General features: G+C 49.0%; 3 protein-coding genes across 45 annotated transcripts in view; all 3 read right to left on the bottom strand.

Annotated features, from left to right (window-relative positions):
• Positions 1 to 354: 354 nt before the first annotated feature.
• Positions 355 to 7192, bottom strand: LOC148006952 (uncharacterized). Of its 30 annotated transcripts, none has more exons than XR_015649330.1 (7): positions 5905 to 7192; positions 4913 to 5007; positions 4648 to 4777; positions 2074 to 2193; positions 1705 to 1815; positions 1233 to 1329; positions 355 to 853 (listed from the first exon to the last, which is right to left on the bottom strand). XR_015649330.1 is itself a non-coding variant. In XM_087605269.1 (5 exons), exons 1-4 carry the CDS (start codon positions 5075 to 5077, stop codon positions 1734 to 1736), a joined length of 402 nt encoding a protein of 133 aa, XP_087461395.1. In that variant the 5' UTR covers positions 5078 to 5178; the 3' UTR covers positions 355 to 1329; positions 1705 to 1733. The 30 variants fall into 30 exon arrangements, 2 of the variants coding, with proteins under 2 accessions (XP_087461395.1, XP_087461400.1); XR_015649318.1 differs by having other exon boundaries at positions 5829 to 6136; XR_015649310.1 differs by lacking the exon at positions 5905 to 7192 and adding an exon at positions 5412 to 5449 and having other exon boundaries at positions 355 to 1120.
• A 1457-nt stretch (positions 7193 to 8649) lies between these two features.
• LOC134482682 (uncharacterized) lies at positions 8650 to 15848 on the bottom strand. 6 transcript variants are annotated; one of them, XM_087605315.1, is made up of 7 exons: positions 15647 to 15848; positions 14117 to 15399; positions 13252 to 13345; positions 12486 to 12668; positions 12221 to 12348; positions 10705 to 10815; positions 8650 to 10317 (listed from the first exon to the last, which is right to left on the bottom strand). In XM_087605315.1, exons 4-6 carry the CDS (start codon positions 12633 to 12635, stop codon positions 10734 to 10736), a joined length of 360 nt encoding a protein of 119 aa, XP_087461441.1. In that variant the 5' UTR covers positions 12636 to 12668; positions 13252 to 13345; positions 14117 to 15399; positions 15647 to 15848; the 3' UTR covers positions 8650 to 10317; positions 10705 to 10733. The 6 variants fall into 6 exon arrangements, 5 of the variants coding, with proteins under 5 accessions (XP_087461441.1, XP_087461445.1, XP_087461435.1 ...); XM_087605319.1 differs by lacking the exon at positions 13252 to 13345; XM_087605309.1 differs by lacking the exons at positions 13252 to 13345; positions 14117 to 15399.
• Positions 15849 to 19778: 3930 nt separating this feature from the next.
• The window catches only part of LOC148006947 (uncharacterized), a 92109-nt gene continuing 87822 nt past the window's right edge, over positions 19779 to 24065 (bottom strand). For 6 of the 9 annotated variants that reach the window (XM_087605197.1, XM_087605206.1, XM_087605213.1 and 3 more), the window contains one exon: positions 22615 to 23486. In XM_087605197.1, the coding sequence (XP_087461323.1) occupies positions 23459 to 23486 (28 nt within the window). In that variant the 3' untranslated portion in view covers positions 22615 to 23458. Of the gene's footprint in view, positions 21171 to 22614; positions 23487 to 24065 lie in introns of those variants that run through there. The other 3 variants (XM_087605171.1, XM_087605175.1, XM_087605168.1) reach the window with 2 other exon arrangements.

The raw sequence follows: 24065 nt of genomic DNA, 5'->3' as shown, positions 1-24065 counted from the left end.
CCAGCTGCATGGACATTACTTGGGTAGGAACTTTTACTCCGTGATACTCTTAGGGGATTGCTGATGTGTATTTGGCCTGTCCCCAACCAGTCATGCAGATGTAACACATGGCTTCAATAACCGACTTCTGCAATCTCTCTCTATTATAGTTTGCTTATGATTTCCACAGCACATGTGACTACCCCCTTGCACGTTCATCTCAGTAACATACGGTGTATTAGAAATGATCCCAAAGGGACCTCTCAGTAACATTCTGCACACTAAGGCTTTTCTGTTGAAGCTGGCTGTCCTTACCACATCCTAAGCTCTGGCTTTGTTTCTGTTTTCATGATCAAACTCAGTGATGAGAAGCAATGCAAGTGAGGAGAGAGTTTATTTGGCTTTCAATTCCAGTCACAGTTCATCATTTTGGGGAAGTCAAGGTAGACGTTTGAAGCAAGTACCGTCGCTCTGGTCAAGCAGAGAAACAAATGCAGGGAAGGCGCTTGCTGCTCACTTTCCAACACCCAGAGGCACACTGGTTGGGACGGCCAATCTTATGACTAGAGTAGCTAGAATACCTACCCCACCACCTCAGCTTAGAACAGGTCACTGAATCCAATTTCCATTACAGGATTGGTCTTGGTTTGATCAATGGGAAACCACAAGACAACAAGCAAGCAGGGGTGTTTGAGCGAAGAGCCTGAAGTTCAAACCAGAAGCCACATCCCCATTCCTTGAATGGATCATTTTGGGGGCCCTGCATAATGGTGCATGCGTTTCATTCGAGTACCCAGGAGGCACAGAAAGGTGGATCTGGGAGTTCAAAGCCAACCTCATCTACAAAATGATTTTCAGGCTATATGATGAGACCCTGACTCAAAAACAAACAAACAAACAAACAAACAAATAAACAAATCAATGATCAGAGAAAATTATACCCAGAAAGCAAAGACAATAAACATGGAAATTATGAAACTGTCGTTCACTCTGGAGCCCTTGATGACTGACTGAATTTCCCTGTTTTATAACAGTGTCAAGTGCAATGTCTCAACGTCTTAGCCTTGGGTGTCTCACACTAAAGTACAGCAAGCTGTCGACCTGGGTTCCTGTCCTCAGGTTGGTCCTCTGGTCTCACATTCTGTTTAGTGTTTTAATGAGAACTGTAAGGGTGGTGGCTCATCCTCTCTGAACACACATTGCCATCCCCATCCCACCCCCAGTGCACAGGTCTGCAACACCACAAGTCCCACCTACTCTCTCCAGGGTGTGTAACAAGGTCAGTAGAATCCTACAGCCAGATGCTCCCAGTGGATGGCCCAAGGCAATGACTCCTCCATCGATGTTCACCTGTAGAGAAGAAGAGCTTTAAGTCTTAAGTCAGTCCTCTGAACACAGGCTCATACCTGTTTTATCTCACCCCACCCTACCCCCCAGTGTGATGCTAGCAAACTATCCTTTCAAACTCAACTTTCACTGTAAACCTTAGGAAGAAGCAATGCCTGTGTGACATCTGCTGCCTCCCTGTTTCTAGACTGTTCCACTGATTCTGATGTGACCTAACACACTCAGTTCCTTGTTGTGAACCCAACTGAAAATTAACTTGTGCTTGTTCATCTCTAGCCAAGGTGAGCAGTCATGGGGATTGACCTCATTTCTTATACTTCACAGCTCTAAACACGGAGTGTGCAAGCTCATGGGCAAACACAGCTTCGGGTTGGTTACCTTCTCGGGGTTTGATCTATGTTCTGTAGCTATTGCTGCAGACACTGCTGCAAAGGCGTCATTGATTTCAAACACGTCAACATCCTCCAGGGACCAGCCTGCCTTTGCAACCTACAGGGAGGTCAAACCATTCATTACTAACAAAATTATGCTTCAGTTGCAGGAGAGATGGTTCACTGTTAACAACACTTGATGCTCTATCATGAGGATCAGACCTCAGATCCCATGCTCACCTGTAACTCAGTTCTATGGTATCACACACCCTCTTGTGGCCTCCATGGGTACCAGGACGTACGTGTGTGTGCTTGCACAGACAATGTTAATTTAAATGAAGAAAAGTTATACATAATATACTTCTCAAAGACACACCTCCTGTAGGAAACTGCCAAGTATGAGGCTGGGTGTTCCATGGTGGCCTGTGGCTCTAAGGCAGCCTGCAGTGTTTCCTCATCAGGACCACTGTCAGCATGGAGGGCTCCTTCATGTGCCCTGCAACACACAGTTCCCTCAGAGAACTGATTCCATTCAAAAGGTGGCTGACGTTCTCTAGGGAGATGTGGGAACGCACACGCACACACACACACACACACATACACAAACACACACCTACCTATAATCCTTTAGAAGCTCAGGGAGGGCAGCTGTCTACATTAAGGCTAGCCTGGGCTATAGAGCAAGCCTCAGCCTCAAAACCAAAAGAATGCATGCTAAAAGTCCTTTAAGTCTAACTGTTCCACTGTTATGTGCAGTTAATACAGCACACTGGGTCTGACTTAGAAGGATCTGGAAGCTGCAGAGATGGCAGGCAGCACTAGCTGCTCTTTAGGGACCCAGGTTTGGTTCCCTCACACTCACATGGAGGCTCCTAATACAGACCACAACTCCAGACCCAGGGGATCCGACACCTCCACTGACACACAGGGGATCGCAACATCTATGCAAACACAACACCTATGCACAGAAAATATGATGTAAAACAGCTGACATGGGGCTGACGAGATGGCTCAGTAGGTAAAGTGCAAATGTTCTGAGGTCAACCCCTATCCCAACTAAAACAACAACAGCAGCAACAAAAAGAACAGCACAGAGCATGGTGGTGCACCTATGACCACACTGCTGAAGGCTGGGAAGGGCAGACCTCTGGAGCCTGACAGCCACTCAGCCAGGCCTACTTGGAGAACTTCAGACTAGTGTGAGCCTTTGTATCACAGATGCAGGGGACATCACTGCCCGTCCAGTCAGCTCAGTGCATAAAGCACTTGATGTCAAGTTTTACTCCAGAGTTCTCCAGGTCCCACAGGAGAACAAGAACAACTCCAGCAAGATGACCTCTACATGTGTACCAAACCTACACACACATGCGCACATACTCACAAACATATGCATACATACACTCACAAACATGCACACATACAAACACTCACAAACACATGCACACATGCATACACACACACACTCATAAACACATGCACACATACAAACACTCACAAACACATGCACACATGCATACACACACAGTCACAAACACATGCAGACATATATGCATGCAAACACACACACACACACACACACACACACACACACACACACACACAGTGACAGTGTCCTAAAGCAGATGGCCAGGAGATAAGAAGAAGAAAAGCTGTGGCCAGGATGTTCTGCAGAAGCAATACCCTATACTGAGCAAGCTTATTCATAAGCACAGGACCTTATAGACAGCTTTTAGGGGAGAGATGGGGCAAGGGGATGAAGTCAGCAGGAAGCTAATCAATCAGTGTTCTATAAGAAGAACACAGGGTGTCTTAGAGTGCCACAGATGGAGCACAAAAAGGCCTTAGGACTGATAATTCTGCCTGTTCAGGGATAAACACCAAGCTCCCAGGAACTGAAGCCTTAAGTCCTCCAAGGCCATGAACCCAGCCTCAGACTGGATCTTGCCAAGTCTGCTCCTCGGCAACGACATTAAACTAGGTTTCTCTATCTTATCAACCCAGCCTTGGAGAAGACTTGGATTGGCCTGGCGCTCAACACAGACAGACACAGAGACAGATACACAGACAGACTTATACATACAGCACCCGCACAGCAGCTCACAACAACAACCATCTGTAACTCCAGTTCCAGGAAACCCAATGTCCTCTTCCAGCTTTTCCCAGCACCAGGCAGGCAAGTGGTAAATGCAAGACATATGTACAGGGAAAACGCCCATCTAAAACATACAGGATGTCCAATTGACACGCATACAAATGGTCTGGGACAGAGGAAGAGCAGAAGTTGGTATTGAATGTTAACAATTTTCTCTACAGTTGATTCAAATGTGAGCTGAGAGAGCACAGGGCAGAGCAAGAGAGTAAACTCGTGACCACATGCCCGCTAACCGCACAATTCACCCCTGAGCTACACACCCAGGTCCCAAATCGATTATCAACACGAACTGACCACAGTAGTCACTGGTCCACAAACCCAGCAGGAATCAGAGGTAAGATGAAGCATTCTTCCTCCAGAGAGTCCCCTAGGAGTGACGGACAGCCTATCTCACGACATGTGGTCAAGGGTTCTGCTGCAGCCTCACTTGCAGCTCTGGCACAGTGTCAGGCCCACACACTTTTCTCGACTGTGTGACATTTTAGGGGTATGTGGAGAATTATACATACTTTCCCGTGCATCAGGCTGGCCCTGTTCCTAACAATGCAAAGGCAGTCACACCACTGGTCTAAAATCACTCAGGGAAAACGTTCATAAGGAAGCTTTGACCTCAGCTACAGGAAGGAGGAGGGACAGAAAGAATCCTACCACAGGGAACTCCAAAGCAATGTGTGGTGGTGGTGGTGGTGGTGGTGGTGGTGGTGGTGGTGGTGGTGGTGGTGGTGATAGGGTGTGGGAGAGCAAATAAATGTTCTGTTTCTAATGAAGCTGACCTTTCCTGGTCTATTGAAGAGTTACCTGCGGTCAAAACGTGTCTGCCTCGGACACCTCTTCTGGAGGCACCTTAGCCCACTGCAGGACTTCTTTGATGACAGTTGTCCCCAGGTCGTGGACAGGCACGGTGGACAGGGCACCACTGACGGAACCTCTAATGGAATGAGGAAGAGGGAAGGCATCCTGAGGACCACGGAGCGGGTGGATGGGACCAGATGCAGTGTGGACTTTAAATCAGCGCTTTGCCAAGCCCACGGCTTCCCAGAGCCCGAGGTCAGACCACCAATACCTGCCACCACACGGTCAGAGATGAACGATCATGAATGCACGCGGGCAGTTGGCCGGGTTCTCTGCGCACCTGTAGGGTGCCTCCGGGACACTGACCTATGGAGGAACGAGCCGCCGAGACGGTGACCACCGGGTCGGAACTTCTGTTCATCCTGCTACTCCACATGCGTCTGCACAGCTCTGGGTGCAGTTGAAGCAAACTTTGCAGAGTTGGAGCTGAGCAGGAGAGGAGCCTAAGGCCTCCCCTACCTGGCCCAGCAAGGCCCTGCCCGCCCCGCTCCGCCCCTGCCCGCCCCGCTCCGCCCCTGCCCGCCCCGCTCCGCCCCTGCCCGCCCCGCTCCGCCCCTGCCCGCCCCGCTCCGCCCCTGCCCGCCCCGCTCGGTCCCTCCCTGGCCCTCCCCGCCCCTCCCCGCCCCTCTTCAATATTCCTGGCCCCTGCCAGCCCAAGCCCGCTCCTGCTGGCCCCTGCCTGCTCCCTGCTCGCCCCTTCCAGTCCTTGCCTGCACCACCTGGCTACTCCTGGCCACTCCCCGCCCCTGCCCGCCCCTGGCCACCCCTGCCTGGCCCTCCCTGCTACTCCTTGCCACTGGTTGGCCCTGCCAGCCACTGCCCTCCCCTTCAGCCCGTCCCCACTCCTCCCTGCTCCACTCCTCCAAGCTCCCTGCTTAGCAGCTCCCAGGACTCCCATTCTTCCTAAGGAGACCAAGGCTGTGAACAGGGTCCACAGTCCCCAGTCTTGGGGGTAGGGGGAACGCGGGGTCTTAGGATGTGGCATATGTAGTTTCCAGGTCTGGAGTGGGGTAGGGTCCTGGACTTTCCGGATGTGTAGATTACAAAGGGCATGAACAGCACGCAGAAGGCTGAGGTGTTGGGAGGAGACACAGGCTGTGGACTTTGAACGCTTCCTGGCAACCCACCTGGAATCTTTCTTTGGACCCCCTCGTCGTCTGTTTTGGTGCATTTTCGAAGCAGAGAGGATGACTAAAAGTGTACCTCAGAGTTAGCCGGGACTGGAATGCTCTGTCTAGAATTCCTGAACATGTCACAAGCCAGAAGGAGCAGGATGCAGTGTCTGTCAGTTCTCAGGGACTTTGAGATTCCTGCAGGGTGCCGGGGCACTGTCAGGGGACAACCCTGGGGAACTTGGGTGGAAGGAGATCTGAAGACCGTGTCCATGAAAGGACACTGAGGGCTACGGATCGCTGCTGTGTAAAACACCTGCGGCCAAAGTCACACCTTGTCTGCACTTCTAATTACCTCTACCTTGCTAGAGATGGGTCCTCCCACAAACGGTTCACGTGATCCACAGGATGTGGGCAGGCAAAAAGTTATTTCTGCAGAGGGCACACAACTACACTAAAGACTACTGGCTGTGGTGAGGCTGGGCTTCTTGCCCCAGAGCTTGGCCACACGGAGACACACACACACACACACACACACACACACACACACACACACCCATGTGTATATATACATGCCTTTATATTATTTTTCCCAAAGGGAAAAAACTTACCAAATTTTTTCATGTATATCAATATTTCGGGTTTTTCTTTGAATGCATGTATGTATGTGCACCATGTGTGTTCCTAGCTCCCCAGGTAGGTCAGACAAAGGCACGGGATCCTTGGAATGGAGTTAGGGTGGTTTTGAGTCTCCTCGTGGAGGCTGGGAACTAACTTAGGTCGGAATAATTGATTTTTTTCTCTTCCTTTCTTTCTCTCTCTCTCTCTCTCTCTCTCTCTCTCTCTCTCTCTCTCTCTTTCTCCCTGTCAACCATGACTTCATAATATAACCCGTATCTGACCTATATATGTCACTATGTAGGTCAGGTTGGCCTGGAATTTAAGAGATCCACTTGCTTCTATTCCTTGAATGCTGGGATTAAACCTGGGCACCACCATGACAGGCTTTAGCCTTACACAGTCATTACAAAATTGCCTAACTCCAGGCAAATTGCAAGTGTAACTTTAGAAAGCAGATGAAACCTTGGGCACATACTATATCTAAGAAAAAACGCTGACCAAGAAGGGCTTTTTGCCAGATGAGGTCTTTTCTAATTAAAGAGGAAACATCCTTGTTCTCATTTGTCTTGTAATGTTCCATTTACATCTTCCTTTTGCAGACTCCCTCTGGCTATTCTCCCCACTCCCCACTCCCTCCCTACAGGCAGGCTGTAGGACTCCAGGGTTCTAAAAGGACAGCCATTCTGGTTTGCTTCTGCAGCTTCCTGCCTTTCCACTTCCCCTCTCTGGCCACTCCTCAGTCCCCCTTGTGGGCTTACTCTGTCCCTTACCCAATTCTGCAGCAGCTCCCAGGGAAACATCATTCCACCCCATCCCTTCAGTAACCACCCATCATGCTGACAACTCTGAAATCCTTTTATTCAACCTCGTTGTGAGCAGTCTAATCCTCTCTATTTAAACTTCCAAGGGGGTCGGGGATTTAGCTTAGTGGTAGAGCGCTTGCCTAGCAAGCACAAGGCCCTGGGTTCAATTCCCCCCACCCAGCACTGGCTTACAAACACCTGTAATCACTGGCTCCAGGAGCAGCCATTAACCTAGCTATCTCAGGCACCTTATTCACATGGATCCCACCCCACCATTTAAATAAAAACGGGGCTAGAGAGATCGCTCAGTAGTTGAGTACTAGTTTGTTGGGCCCTACCTTGGTGTTTCCCTCCCCTGTCTCTGAGCCTTTTAGCCTGCTATAGCAAGAAATTGTTTACACCCTTGGAGCTGCTCTTAGCCCCTGATTTGGGGCTGGGATTTCCCATGGCACACTTCCTCCCCACCGAGCCTTCCAGCTTGTTATTTAAGAAGTGGTTTATGCCCCTGATTGGGCCTGAGACTTTCTACCACACAGACTTTTCCTGTTTTCCTGGTTAGGGATTTTCACCTGCCTTGTTATTTTCATGACGTTTGCCTCTGGTACATAAGGAGATCTCAGTAAAGCGTTTGTGGCACTCTCTGAAAACGGGTGACCCGTGTTATGTGTTTCCTTTCAACCCGCAGAACTACGCCCGATATTCACACACTGGCGGCTCAGGCACCTACACTAGTTGTTCTTCTGGAGGACATGGGTTTAGTCCTAGCCCCCACATGGTGGATCACAAGTCTGTTCCAGGGAGTTTCATGCTCGCCTGTCGCCAATGTGCATATACAAACAGTGGAACACATCTGCTTATTTCTGTTAAATATTTGTAAAACCGTATTGCATGTTCCTGAGGTAGAGGCACAACATGTTCCTGATGTGTAGCCCTGGCCCTCCAGGGACTGACATGACTTCTTTTCATTAACTACGTGCTATGCAGTGACACATCTGGCCATGCAGGTTACTGCACACTGTGTTGTCTGTAGTCCTGTTAGGGATGCCCCTGTTCTGACTCCAGATGCTGGGACATTACTTGGGTAGGAACTTTCTACTCCCTGATGCTCTTAGGGGATTGCTGATGTGTATTTGTCCTGTCACCCGACCAGTCATGCAGATGTGACACATGGCTTCAATAACTGACTTCTGCAATGTCTCTCTTATAGTTTGCTTATGATTTCCACAGCACATGTGACTACCCCCTTGCAGGTTCATCTGAGTAACATACGGCTTATCAGAAATGATCCCAAAGTGACTTCTCAGTAACATGCTGCACACTAAGGCTTCTCTGTTGAAGCTGGCTGTCCTAACCACATCCTAAGCTCTGGCTTTGTTTCTCTTTTCATGATCAAACTCACTGATGAGAAGCAATGCAAGGGAGGGAAGAGTTTATTTGGCTTTCAATTCCAGTAACAGTTCATCATTTTGGGGAAGTCAGAGTAGACGTTTGAATCAAGTACTGTCGCTCTGGTCAAGCAGAGAAACAAATGCAGGGAAGGTGCTTGCTGCTCACTTTCCAACAAACCAGAGGCACACTGGTTGGGATGGGCAATCTTCTGACTAGAATAGCTAGAATACCTACCCCACCACCTCAGCTTAGAAGAGGCCACTGAATCCAATTTCCATTACAGGATTGGTCTTGGTTTGATCAATGGGAAACCACAATACAACAAGCAAGCAGGGGTGTTTGAGCGAAGAGTCTGAAGTTCAAACCAGAAGCCACATCCCCATTCCTTGAATGGATCATTTCAGGACCCTGCATCAGGGCGCATGAATTTAATTAAAGTACTCAGGTGGCACAGAAAGGTGGATCTCTGGGAGTTCAAAGCCAACCTCATCTACAAAACGATTTTCAGGCTATATGGTGACACCCTGACTCAAAAACAAACAAACAAACAAAGCATTGATCAGAGAAAACTATACCCCGAAAGCAAAGACAATAAACATGGAAATTATGAAACTGTCGTTCACTCTGGAGCCCTTGATGACTGACTGGATTTCCCTGTTTAATAACAGTGTCAAATGCAATGTCTCAACGTCTTAGCCTTGGGTGTCTCACACTAAAGTAGAGCAAGCTGTCGACCTGGGTTCCTGTCCTCAGGTTGGTCCTCTGGTCTCACATTCTGTTTAGTGTTTTAATGAGAACTGTATCAAATAGTAACAAAATAGTAACAAAATTATGCTTCAGTTGCTGGAGAGATGGTTCACTGTTAACAACACTTGATGCTCTATCATGAGGACCAAACCTCAGATCACATGCTCACCTGTAACTCAGTTCTGTGGTATCACACACCCTCTTGTGGCCGCTATGGATACCAGTGTGTGCGAGTGTGTGCACACACACACAATGTTAATTTAAATGAAGAAAACATATACATAATACAGTCCTCAAAGACACACGTCTTGTAGGAAATGGCCACTGTGAGGCTGGGTGTTCCATGGTGGCCTGTGGCTCTAAGTCAGCCGGCACAGTGATTCCTCAGCGGGACCACTGTCAGTATGGAGGGCTCCTTCATGCTCCCTTCAACACACAGTTCCCTCAGCGAACTGATTCCATTCAAAAGGTGCCTGACGTTCTCTAGGCAGATGTGAGAACACACACAACACGCATGCACGCACACGCACATGAACACACAGACGAGCCCGCACATGCACAGATACACACACACACACACACACACACACACACACACCTATAATAGCAGCACTTTAGAAGCTCAGGAAGGGCAGCTATCTACATTAATGCTACCCTGGTCTATAGAGCAAGGCTCAGCCTCAAAACTAAAAGAATGCATGCTAAAAGTCCCTTAAGTCTGAACTGTTCGCACGTTCTGTTTAGTGTTTTAATGAGAACTGTAAGGGTGTGGCTCATCCTCTCTGAACACACATTGCCATCCCCATCCCAACCCCAGTGCACAGGGCTGCAACACCACGAGTCCCACCCACTCTCTCCAGGGTGTGTAACAAGGTCACTAGAATCATACAGACAGATGCTCCCAGAGGATGGCCCAAGGCAATGACTCCTCCATTGATGTTCACCTGTAGAGAAGAAGAGCTTTAAGTCTTAAGTCAGTCCTCTGAACACAGGCTAACAACTGTTTTATCTCACCCCACCCTACCCCCAGTGTTATGCTAGCAAACTATCCTTTCAAACTCAACTTTCACTGTAAAGCTTAGGAAGAAGCAATGCCTGTGTGACATCTGCTGCCTCCTGAGTTTCTAGACTGTTCCACTGATTCTGATGTGACCTAACACACTCAGTTCCTTGTTGTGAAAAGCAACAAAATCCCAACCGAAAATTAACTTGTGCTTGTTCATCTCTAGCCAAGGTGAGCAGTCATGGGGAATGACCTCATTTCTTATACTTCACAGCTCTAAACACGGACCGTGCAAGCTCATGGGCAAACACAGCTTCGGGTTGGTTACCTTCTCGGGGTTTAATCCAAGTTCTCTAGCTATTGCTGCAGACACTGCTGCAAAGGCTTCATTGATTTCAAATACGTCAACATCCTCCAGGGACCAGCCTGCCTTTGCAACCTACAGGGAGGTCAAACCATTCATTACTAAGAAAATTCTGCTTGAGTTGCTGGAGAGATGGTTCACTGTTAACAACACTTGATGCTCTATCATGAGGATCAGACCTCAGATCCCATGCTCACCTGTAACTCAGTTCTATGGTATCACACACCCTCTTGTGGCCTCCATGGGTACCAGGACGTACGTGTGTGTGCTCGAACAGACAATGTTAATTTAAATGAAGAAAAGTTATACATAATATACTTCTCAAAGACACACCTCCTGTAGGAAACTGCCAAGTATGAGGCTGGGTGTTCCATGGTGGCCTGTGGCTCTAAGGCAGCCTGCACAGTGATTCCTCATCAGGACCACTGTCACTATGGAGTGCTCCTTCATGTGCCCTTCAACACACAGTTCCCTCAGCGAAGTGATTCCATTCAAAAGGTGGGTGACGTTCTCAGGGCAGATGTGGGGACGCACACAACACGCATGCTTGCACATGCACACGTGCGTGCAAACACACACCCACACACACCTGCCTATAATAGCAGCCCTTTAGAAGTTCAGGTAGGGAAGTTTTCTACATTAAGGCTAGCCTGGGCGATAGAGCAAGCCTCAGCCTCAAAACCAAAAGAGTGCATGCTAAAAGTCCCTTAGGTCTCACTGTTCCACTGCTATGTGCAGTTAATACAGCACACTGGATCTGACTTAGAAGGATCTGGAAGCTGCAGAGATGGCAGGCAGCACTAGCTGCTCTTCTAGGGACCCAGGTTTGGTTCCCTCACACTCACATGGAGGCTCCTAATACAGACCACAACTCCAGACCCAGGGGACCCGACACCTCCACTGACACACAGGGGATCGCAACATCTATGCAAACACAACACCTATGCACAGAAAATATGATGTAAAACAGCTGACATGGGGCTGACGAGATGGCTCAGTAGGTAAAGTGCAAATGTTCTGAGGTCAGCCCCAACCCAACTAAAACAACAGCAGCAGCAACAAAAAGAACAGCATAGAGCATGGTGGTCAAGGGCTCTGCTGAAGCCTCACTTGCAGCTCTGGCACAGTGTCAGGCTCACACACTTTTCTTGACTGTGTGACATTTTAGGGGTATGTGGAGAATTATACATACTTTCCCGTGCATCAGGCTGGCCCTGCTCCTAACAATGCAAAGGCGGTCACACCACTGGTCTAAAATCACTCAGGAAAACGTTCATAAGGAAGCTTTGACTTCAGCTACAGGAAGGAGGAGGGACAGAAAGAATCCTAGCACAGGGAACTCCAAAGCAATGTGTGGTGGTGGTGGTGGTGGTGGTGGTGGTGGTGGTGGTGGTGGTGGTGGTGGTGATAGGGTGTGGGAGAGCCAATAAATGTTCTGTTTCTAATGAAGCTGACCTTTCCTGGTCTATTGAAGAGTTACCTGCGGTCAAAACGTGTCCGCCTCGGACACCTCTTCTGGAGGCACCTTAGCCCTCTGCAGGTCTTCTTTGATGACAGTTGTCCCCAGGTCGTGGACAGGCAAGGTGAACAGGGCACCACTGAAGGAACCTACAATGGAATGGGGAAGAGGGAAGGCATCCTGAGGACCACGGAGCGGGTGGATGGGACCAGATGCAGTGTGGACTTTAAATCAGCGCTTTGCCAAGCCCACGGCTTCCCAGAGCCCGAGGTCAGACCACCAATACCTGCCACCACACGGTCAGAGATGAACGATCATGAATGCAAGCGGGCAGTTGGCCGGGTTCTCTGCGCACCTGTAGGGTGCCTCCGGGACACTGACCTATGGAGGAACGAGCCGCCGAGACGGTGACCTCCGGGTCGGAACTTCTGTTCATCCTGCTACTCCACACGCGTCCTCACAGCTCTGGCTGTAGTTGAAGCAAACTTTGCAGAGTTGGAGCTGAGCAGGAGAGGAGCCTAAGGCCTCCCCTGCCTGGCCCAGCAAGGCCCTGCCCGCCCCTGCCGCCCCTGCCCGCTTCTGCCGGCCCCTGCGGGCCCCTGCCCGCCCCGCTCCGCCCCTCCCCGCCTCTGCCCGCCCCGCTCCGCCCCTGCCCGCTCGGCTCCGCCCCTGCCCGCCCCTCCCCCCTCCCCGCCCGTCTCCAACATTCCCGGCCCCTGCCAGCCCAAGCCCGCCCCTGCCGGCCCCTACCTGCTCCCTGCCCGCCCCTTCCAGTCCTCGCCTGCACCACCTGGCTACTCCTGGCCACTCCCCGCCCCTGCCCGCCCCTGGCCACCCCTGCCTGGCCCTCCCTGCCACTCCCTGCTACTCCTCCCCCCAAGGTTGGCCCTGCCAGCCACTGCCCTCCCCTTCAGCCAGTCCCCACTCCTCCCTGCTCCACTCCTCCAAGCTCCCTGCTCAGCAGCTCCCAGGACTCCCACTCTTCCTAGGGAGAGCAAGGCTGTGAACAGGGTGTCCACAGTCTGGGGGAAGAGGGGGTGCAGGGGTCTTACAATGTTGCATAGATAGTTTAGAGGTCCGGGATTGGGTGGGTCATGGAGGTTCCGGATATATAGATTACAAAGTGCACGATCACTGCGCAGAAGGCTGAGGTGTTGGGAGGAGACACAGGCTGTGGACTTTGAACGCTTCCTTGCAACACACCTGGACTCTCTCTTTGGACCCCCTCGTCGTCTGTTTTGGTGTATTTTCGAAGCAGAGAGGATGACTAAAAGTGTGCCTCAGAGTTAGCCGGGACTGGAATGCCCTGGCTAGTATTCCTGAACATGTCACAAGCCAGAAGGAGCAGGATACAGTGTCTGTCAGTTCTCAGGGACTTTGAGATTCCTGCAGGGCGCCGGGGACTGTCAGGGGACAACCCTGGGGAACGTGGGTGGAAGGAGATCTGAAGACCGTGTCCATGAAAGGACACTGAGGGCTACGGATCGCTGCTGTGTAAAACACCTGCGGCCAAAGTCACACCTTGTCTGCACTTCTAATTACCTCTACCTTGCTAGAGATGGGTCCTCCCACAAACGGTTCACCTGATCCACAGGATGTGGGCATGCAAAAAGTCATTTCTGCAGAGGGCACACAACTACACTAAAGACTACTGGCTGTGGTGAGGCTGAGCTTTTTTTTTTTTTAATCTTTATTGACTTGAGTATTTCTTATTTACTTTCGAATGTTATTCCCTTTCCCGGTTTCTGTGCCAACATCCAATTAACACCTCCTCTCCCATTCTATATTGGTGTTCCCCTCCCCTTCCTCCCCCATTACTGCCCTCCCCCCAATAATCATGTTCACTGGGGGTTCAGTCTTGGCAGGACCAAGGGCTTCCCCTTCCACTGGTGCTCTTACTAGACTATTCATTGCTACCTGTGAGGTCAGAGTCCAGGGTCAGTCCATGTATAGTCTTTGGGTAGTGGATTAGTCCCTGGAAGCTCTGGTTGCTTGGCATTGTTGTTTATATGGGGTCTCGAGCCCCTTCAAGCTCTTCCAGTCCTTTCTCTGATTCCTTCAACGGGGATCCCGTTCTCAGTTCAGTGGTTTTCTGCTGGCATTCGCCTATGTATTTGCTGTATTCTGGCTGTGTCTCTCAGGAGCGATCTACATCCGGTTCCTGTCGACCTTCTTTGCTTCATCCATCTTTTCTAGTTTGGAGGCTGTGTAAGTATGGGCCACATGTGGGGCAGACTCTGAATGGGTGTTCCTTCTGCCTCTGTTTTAAACTTTGCCTTCCTATTCCCTGAGAAGGGTATTCTTGTTCCCCTTTTAAAGAAGAAGTGAAGCATTCGCATTTTGGTCATCCCTCTTGAGTTTCATGTGTTCTGTGCATCTAGGGCAATTCAAGCATTTGGGCTAATAGCCACTTATCAGTGAGTGCATACCATGTGTGTTTTTCTGTGATTGGGTTACCTCACTCAGGATGATATTTTCCAGTTCCATCCATTTGCCTATGAACTTCATGAAGTCATTGTTTTTGATGACGCTGGGCTTTTTACCCCAGAGCTTGGCCACACACAAACACACACACACATACACACATATGTGTATATATACACACATATATATTATTTTTCCCAAAGGGAAAAAATCTTACCAAGCTTATTTCATGTATATGAATGTTTCTGCTTTTTCTTTGCCTGCATGCATGTATAAGCACCATGTGTGTTCCTAGTTCCCCAGGTAGGTCAGACAAAGGCACGGGATCCTTGGAATGGAGTTAGCGTGGTTTTGAGTCACCATGTGGAGGTTGGGAACTAACTTAGGTCCCAACAATTTAATTTTTTCTCTTCCTTTCTCTCTCTCTCTCTCTTTCAGACATGACTTCATAATGTAAGCCTTAGCTGACCTATATGTAAGTCACTATGTAGATCAGGGTGGCCTAGAACTGAAGAGACCCACTTGCTTCTCTTCCTTGAATGCTGGGATTAAACCTGGGCACGACCATGACAGGCTTTAGCCTTACACTGTCATTACATAGTTGCCTAACTCCAGACAAACTGCAAGTGTAACTTTTGAAAGCAGAAGAAATCTTGGGCATATACGATTATCTGAGTAAAACGGTGACCAAGAAGGGCTTTTTGCCAGGACTTCTTTGATGACAGTTGTCCCCAGGTCGTGGACAGGCACGGTGGACAGGGCACCATTGAAGGAGCCTATAATGGAATGGGGAAGAGGGAAGGCATCTGAAGCAAGAGCACCCTGAGGACCACAGAGGTGGAAGATGGGACCAGATGCAGTGTGGACTTTAAATCAGCGCTGTGCCAAGCCCAGGGCTGCCCAGAGCCTGAGTTCAGAACACCAATACCTTCCACCACACAGTGACAGATGAACCATCATGATTGCAAGCGCGCAGTTGGCCGGGTTCTCTGTGCACCTGTAGGGTGCCTCCGTGACACTGACCTTTTGTGGTTCGAGCAGCCGAGACGATGTTTACCCGGTCGGAACTTCTGTTCATCCTGCTACTCCACAGGCATCTGCACAGCTCTGGCTGTACTTGAAGTTAACTTTGCAGAGTTGGAGCTGAGCAGGAGAGGAGCCATAGGCAGCCCCTGCCCGCCTCTGCTGGCCCCCTGCCCGCCCCTGCCGTCCCCCTCCCGCCCCCGCCCCGCCCCCCGCCCCTCCCCGCCCGTGCCCGCCCCTTCCCGCCCATGTCCGTCCCTCCCCGCCCCTGCCTGGTCCTCTCTGCCCCACTCCGCTCGCTCCAAGCTCCTCCCCGCCCATCCCGCCCCTGCCCGCTCCTGCCAGCACCTCTCAGCCACTCCCTGCTACTCCCGCCCCTGGCCGCCCCTTCCCCCCACTGCCCTCCCCTCCTGGCCCTCGCCACACCTCCCCACTCCTCCCAGCTCCCTGCTTAGCAACTCCCAGGACTCCCACTCTTCCTAGGGAGAGTTAGGCTGTGAACAGGGTCCAGACTGGTGGGAGGGGGAGCGCGGGGTCTTAGGATGTTGCATAAATCATTTAGAGGTCCGGGGTTGGGTGGGTCCTGGAGGTTCCGGATGTGTAGATTACAAAGTGCACGATCAGCGCGCAGAAGGCTGAGGTGTTGGGAGAAGACACAGGCTGTGGACTTTGAACGCTTCCTTGCAACACACCTGGACTCTCTCTTTGGACCCCCTCGTCGTCTGTTTTGGTGTATTTTCGAAGCAGAGAGGATGACTAAAAGTGTGCCTCAGAGTTAGCCGGGACTGGAATGCTCTGGCTAGAATTCCTGAACATGTCACAAGCCAGAAGGAGCAGGATACAGTGTCTGTCAGTTCTCAGGGACTTTGAGATTCCTGCAGGGTGCCGGGGCACTGTCAGGGGACAACCCTGGGGAATGTGGGTGGAAGGAGATCTGAAGACCGTGTCCATGAAAGGACACTGAGGGCTACGGATCGCTGCTGTGTAAAACACCTGCGGCCAAAGTCAGACCCTCTGCACTTCTAATTACCTCTACCTTGCTAGAGATGGGTCCTCCCACAAACGGTTCACGTGATCCACAGGATGTGGGCATGCAAAAAGTTATTTCTGCAGAGGGCACACAACTACAGTAAAGACTACTGGCTGTGGTGACGCTGGGCTTTTTTTTTTTTTTTATCTTTATTGACTTGAGTATTTCTTATTTACATTTCGATTGTTATCCCCTTTCCTGGTTTCCGGGCCAACATCCTCCTAATCCTTCCCCCTCCCATTCTATATTGGTGTTCCCCTTCCCATCCTCCCCCGATTACCGCCCTCCCCCCAACAATCACGTTTACTGGGGGTTCGGTCTTAGCAGGACCAAGGGCTTCCCCTTCCACTGGTGCTCTTACTAGGCTATTCATTGCTACCTATGAGGTCAGAGCCCAGGGTCAGTCCATGTATAGTCTTTAGGTAGTGGCTTAGTCCCTGGAAGCTCTAGTTGCTTGGCATTGTTGTTCATATGGGGTCGTGAGCCCCTTCAAGCTCTTTCAGTCCTTTCTCTACTTCCTTCAACGGGGGTCCCCGTTCTCAGTTCAGTGGTTTTCTGCTGGCATTCGTCCATGTATTTGTTGTATTCTGCCTGTGTCTCTCATGAGAGATCTACATCCGGTTCCTGTCGGCCTGCACTTCTTTGCTTCATACATCTTATTTAATTCGATGGATGTATAAGTATGGTCCACATGTGGGGCATGCTCTGAATGGGTGTTCCTCTGACTTTGTTTTAAAGTTTGCCTCCCTATTCCCTGCCAAGGGTATTCTTGTTCCCCTTTCGAAGAAGGAGAGAACCATTCCCATTTTGGTCATCCCTCTTGAGTTTCATGTGTTCTGTGCACTTAGGGCAATTCAAGCATTTGGGCTAATATCCACTTATCAATGAGTGCATACCATGAGTGTTTTTCTTTGATTGGATTAACTCCCTCAGGATGATATTTTCCAGTTCCCTCCATTTGCCTATGAACTTCATAAAGGCATTGTTTTTTATGACGCTGGGCCTTTTACCCCAGAGCTTGGCCACACACAGATACATACACACACACACACACACACACACACACACACACACACACACACACATATATATATATATGTATATATACATGCATATATATTATTATTCCGAAAGGGTAAAATCTTACCAAATTTATTTCATTTATATCAATGTTTCTGCTTTTTGTTTGCCTCCATGCATGTATGTGCACCATGTGTGTTCCTAGTTTCCCAGGTTGGTCAGAAAAAGGCACTGGATCCTCTTGCTTCTGTTCCTTGAATGCTGGGATTAAAGCTGGGCACCACCATGACAGGCTTTAGCCTTATACTGTCATTACATAGTTACCTAACTCCAGACAGAGTGCAAGTGTAACTTTTGAAAGCAGATGGAACCTTGGGTGTATACTATTACCTGAGAAAAAATGGGGACCAAGAAGGTCTTTATGCCAGGTGAGGTGCATACCAATTAAAGATGAAACATCCTTGGTCTCATTTGTCTTGTAATGTTCCATTTACATCTTCCTTTTGCAGACTCCCTCTGGCTATTCTCCCCACACCCCACTCCCTCCCTCACAGGCAGGCTGTAGGACTCCAGGGTTCTGAAAGGACAGCCATTCTGCTTTGCTTCTGCAGTTTCATGCCTTTCCACTTCCCCTCTCTGGCCACTCCTCAGTCCCCCTTGTGGGCTTACTCTGTCCCTTACCCAATTCTGCAGCAGCTCCCAGGGAAACATCATGTCTACCCCATCCCTTCAGTAACCACCCATCATGCTGACAACTCTGAAATCCTGCTTGTCTATGAGCAGGCTCATCCTCTCTATTTAAACTTCCTAGGACTGGAGTTCAATTCCCCCACCCAGCACTGGCTTACAACCACCTGTAATCTCTGGCTCCAGGAGCAGCCATTACCCTGGCTTTGTCAGGCACCTTATTCACATGGAGCCCACCCCACCATTTAAATAAAAAGGGGTCTGAGAGATCGCTCAGTAGTTGAGGACTAGTTTGTTGGGCCCTACCTTGGTGTTTCCCTCCCCCCTTGCTGAGCCTTTTAGCCTGATATAGCAAGAAGTTGTTCACACCCTTGAGAGCTGCTCTTAGCCCCTGATTTGGGCTGGGATTTCCATGGCCCCCTTCCTCCCCACCGTGCCTTCCAGCTTGTTGTGTAAGAAGTTGTTTATGCCCCTGATTGGGCCTGGGACTTTCTACCACACAGACTTTTCCTGTTTTCCTGGTTAGGGATTTTCACCTGCCTTCTTGTTTTCCATGACTTTTGCCTGTGGTATATAAGGAGATCAGTAAAGCGTTGGTGGCACTCTCTGAAAACGGGTGACCCGTGTACGTGTTTTCTTTCAACCCGCAGACCTATGCACGACATTCACACACTGGCAGCTCAGGCACCGACACTAGTTGTTTTTGTAGAGGACATGAGTCCAGTCCTAGCACCCACATGGTGGCTCACCAGTCTGTTCCAGGGGGTTCCATGCTCGCCTGTCGCCAATGTGCATATACAAACAGTGGAACACATCTTCACATGAATAAATCTTGGCCTATTTCTGGTAAATTTTTGTAGAACCGTATTGCATGTTCCTGAGGTAGAGGCACAACTTGTTCCTGATGTGTAGCCCTGGCCCCACAGGGACTGATAAGACTTCTTTTCATTAACTACGGGCTATGCAGTGACACATCTGTCTATGCAGGTTAGTGCACACTGTGTTGGCTGTTGTCCTGTTATGGATGACCCTGCTCTGACTCCAGATGCTGGGACATTACTTGGGTAGGAACTTTCTACTCCCTGATGCTCTTAGGGGATTGCTGATGTGTATTTGTCCTGTCACCCGACCAGTCATTCATATGTGATACATGGCTTCAATAACTGACTTCTGCAATCTCTATTATAGTTTGCTTATGATTTCCACAGCACATGTGACTACCCCCTTGCAGGTTCATCTGAGTAACATACGGCTTATCAGAAATGATCCCAAAGGGACCTCTCAGTAACATGCTGCAAACTAAGGCTTTTCTGTTGAAGCTGGCTGTCCTTACCACATCCTAAGCTCTGGCTTTGTTTCTCTTTTCATGATCAAACTCACTGATGAGAAGCAATGCAAGGTAGGGAAGAGGTTATTTGGCTTTCAATTCCAGTCACAGTTCATCATTTTGGGGAAGTCAAGGTAGACATTTGAAGCAAGTACCGTCTGTCTGGTCAAGCGGAGAAACAAATGCAGGGAAGGTGCTTGCTGCTCACTTTCCAACACCCAGAGGCACACTGGTTGGGACGGGCAATCTTCTGACTAGAATAGCTAGAATACCTACCCCACCACCTCAGCTTAGAAGAGGTCACTGAATCCAATTTCCATTACAGGATTGGTCTTGGTTTGATCAATGGGAAACCACAAGACAACAAGCAAGCAGGGGTGTTGACCGAAGAGCCTCAAGTTCAAAGCAGAAGCCACATCCCCATTCCTTGAATGGATGATCATTTTGGGGACCCTGCATAATGGCGCATGCGTTTAAATCGAGTACTCAGGTGGCACAGAAGTGTGGATCTCTGGGACTTCGAAACCTACATCATCTACAAAACGATTTTCAGGCTATATGATGAGACCCTGACTCAAAAACAAACAAACAAACAAACAAACAAATCAATGATCAGAGAAAATTATACCCAGGAAGCAATGACAATAAACATGGAAATTATGAAACTGTCGCTCACTCTGGAGCCCTTGATGACTGACTGAATTTCCCTTTTTTATTACAGTGTCAAGTGCAATGTCTCAACGTCTTAGCCTTGGGTGTCTCACACTAAAGTAGAGCAAGCTGTCCACCTGGGTGACTGGGTGACTGGGTCACTTTGGTCCTCTGGACTCACATTCTGTTTAGTGTTTTAATGAGAACTGTAAGGGTGGTGGCCCATCCTCTCTGAAGACACATTGCCATCCCCATCCCACCCCCAGTGCACAGGGCTGCAACACCACGAGTCCCACCCACATTTTTGTTCACCTGTAGGGAAGAAGAGCTTTAAGTCTTAAGTCAGTCCTCTGAACACAGGCTCATACCTGTTTTATCTCACCCCACCCTACCCCCAATGTTATGCTAGCAAACTATCCTTTCAAACTCAACTTTCACTGTAAAACTTAGGAAGAAGCAATGCCTGTGTGACATCTGCTGCCTCCCCTGTTTGTAGAATGTTCCACTGATTCTGATGTGACCTAACACACTCAGTTCCTTGCTGTGAAAAGCAACAAAATACCAACTGAAAATTAGCTTGTGCTTGTTCATCTCTAGCCAAGGTGAGCAGTCATGGGGAATGACCTCATTTCTTATACTTCACAGCTCTAAACATGGACCGTGCAAGCTCATGGGCAAACACAGCTTCACGTTGGTTACCTTCTCGGGGCTTAATCCAAGTTCTTTAGCTATGCTGCAGACACTGCTGCAAAGGCTTCATTGATTTCAAACACGTCAACATCCTCCAGGGACCAGCCTGCCTTTGCAACCTACAGGAAGAATTAACGGAGATCAAACCATTCATTACTAACAAAATTATGCTTCAGTTGCTGGAGAGATGGTTTACTGTTAACAACACTTGATGCTCTATCATGAGGACCAAACCTCAGATCCCATGCTCACCTGTAACTCAGTTCTATGGTATCACACACCCACTTGTGGCCTCCATGGGTACAAGTGTGTGCGAGTGTGTGCATGCACACAATGTTAATTTAAATGAAGAAAATATATACATAATAAACTCCTCAAAGACACACCTCTTGTAGGAAACTGCCACTGTGAGGCTAGGTGTTCCATGGTGGCCTGTGGCTCTAAGGCAGCCTGCACAGTGTTTCCTCAGCAGGACCACTGTCAGTATGGAGGGCTCCTTCATGCTCCCTTCAACACACAGTTCCCTCAGCGAACTGATTCCATTCAAAAGGTGGCTGACGTTCTCTAGGCAAATGTGGGGATGCACACAACAGGCATGCATGCACGCACACACACACACGCACACACACACACACACACACACACACACACACACACACACCTATGTATAATAGCAACACTTTAGAAGCTCAGGTAGGGCAGCTGTCTACATTAAGGCTAGCCTGGGCTATAGAGCAAGCCTCAGCCTCAAAACCAAAAGAATGCATGCTAAAAGTCCCTTAGGTCTAACCGTTCCACTGCTATGTGCAGTTAATACAGCACACTGCATCTGACTTAGAAGGATCTGGAAGCTGCAGAGATGGCAGGCAGCACTAGCTGCTCTTCTAGGGACCCAGGTTTGGTTCCCTCACACTCACATGGAGGCTCCTAATACAGACCACAACTCCAGACCCAGGGGACCCGACACCTCCCCTGACACACAGGGGATCGCAACATCTATGCAAACACAACACCTATGCACAGAAAATATGATGTAAAACAGCTGACATGGGGCTGACGAGATGGCTCAGTAGGTAAAGTGCAAATGTTCTGAGGTCAGCCCAAAACCAACTAAAACAACAGCAGCAGCAACAAAAAGAACAGCACAGGGCATGGTGGTGCACCTATGACCACACTGAGGAAGGCTGGGAAGGGCAGACCTCTGGAGCCTGAGAAACTGCCTGTAACTCCATGTGCAGGAGACTAAAACCCTCTTTTGGCCTTCACAGGCATCCTTACATATATGTGCATACATATACGTGCACTCACACTTGCACATGCGCCCATACACACACATAAACCAACACATACACACACATATATACACACACACACACTAAAGAAATAAATAAAAATGGGCAGTGACAGCTGAATCTCCGTCAATTCTAGGTCTACATGGCGAGTTCCAGGACAGCCAAGGCTGTACACTAAGATCCCATCTTCACAAAGAAACAAAAATATCTGAAAAAAAAAAGGCCCCTCTGAACCAAACCAAAGCACTGCTCGCTGACTGACACAGAAACATCATTTTTAAATGGATACTTTTTACTCCTTGTCTCTAAAGTCTCATGTTAATATCATAATATAAAATACCGTGACATTGTAAAAGTTCAAGGTCAATAAAAGTTGTAGTGTGTTGGAAGTCTAAAGTCTCTTTAACAGTCCAAAGCCACTTAACAGTGGATGCCTACAAAATAAAAATAAAAAGCAAATTTTATACTTAAATATTCTTGCTGGGTAGGGTGGCACAGGCCTTTAATCCCAGCAGAAAGAGACAGGAGGATTTCTGTGAATTCTGAGACTACAAGGGCCGTGTAAAGAGATTCTGTGTCAAAAAAACAATATTCTTTTTAAAAGTATTCTTATCCCAAGAGAAAGAACTTGGGCATTAAAAAATAATACTAAAATGAATTCACACTTAAGCAAAACTCAAAATCCAGCAGTACAAATTAAAAGTGGATAGTTTAGGGCCAGACAGCCTTCTGGTACACAAAATCCTTGGGCGGTCCACAGCCCTGCCATTCACTGCACACGATTTCTGCTTCCTTCAGACATTTGCGAATCTGCAGCTCCCATCGATGGTCATCCTACAGTCCCGGCATCTCCAATATCCTGGAGCCTCCATACCACCTGAGGCTTCCCCTTCAGCCTCTCAAGCCGTTCTGCGAAGACCCTGACCCTGCGACCAGGTGCCAAGCCTCGCGTGCTCTCCTTGATTCCCTTCAAAACTAGAACCAGATGACCCTCATAGATTGCCAATTTGGTTTGCAGCACAAGATGTGGCCTGGCCTCAGCTTTGTGACGTCTCTAGGCAGCCTTTCTTATTGTCCTAATGAACCGCAGAAAGTTTCATCTCTCAGTGGAGCAGTTAATGAAGCTGACTCTTCAGCCCCATCCTAAACAGCAAACAGAATCTCAGTCAGAATATCACAGGGGAACCCCAGGCCCAATTCATGGTAAACTCCTTCACCCCTCTCTGAAATCCCAGAAATCAGGCACCCACAGTCCACGGTTCCTATAGTATCACTGTTTTCCAAGCTTCCACTAAAATGGCCTTGGACGTGCTGTAATAGCAAGGTGTTTCCCAGCCTAAGGTCCCAAATTCTCTCACATTTCTCCTAGAACGACGTGGTCAGCTTTTGCATAGCAACAAACCTGTTCCTGATACCAACTTCTGTTCCAGTCAACAAGCTCTCTGATGCAGTGATAATGTGCCTGAAGGATTTAGGGAAGAAAATGCTTATGGGCTTTATGTATCTGACTGTAGTCGTTATTTTTTAATCCATCTCTGTTTTTGCTAGGGTTTCTATTGCTGTGGTGAGACACCATGACCAAAAACAACCAAGTTGGGGAGGAAAGGGCTTGTTTGGCTTACACTTCCACTTGGCTGTACATCACCAAGGGAGTCAGGACAGGAACTCACACACGGACTGCGGTTAGCGACCTCTGAGTTTCCTTGTTCCTTTAGTAGCTGG

Source organism: Rattus norvegicus, chromosome 1 (genome assembly GCF_021556685.1).
Source record: "Rattus norvegicus strain SHRSP/BbbUtx chromosome 1, alternate assembly SHRSP_T2T, whole genome shotgun sequence".
NCBI lineage: Eukaryota > Metazoa > Chordata > Mammalia > Rodentia > Muridae > Rattus > Rattus norvegicus.
Note: the sequence above shows the minus strand (reverse complement) of the source record. Positions and strands in the feature narration are given on the sequence as shown.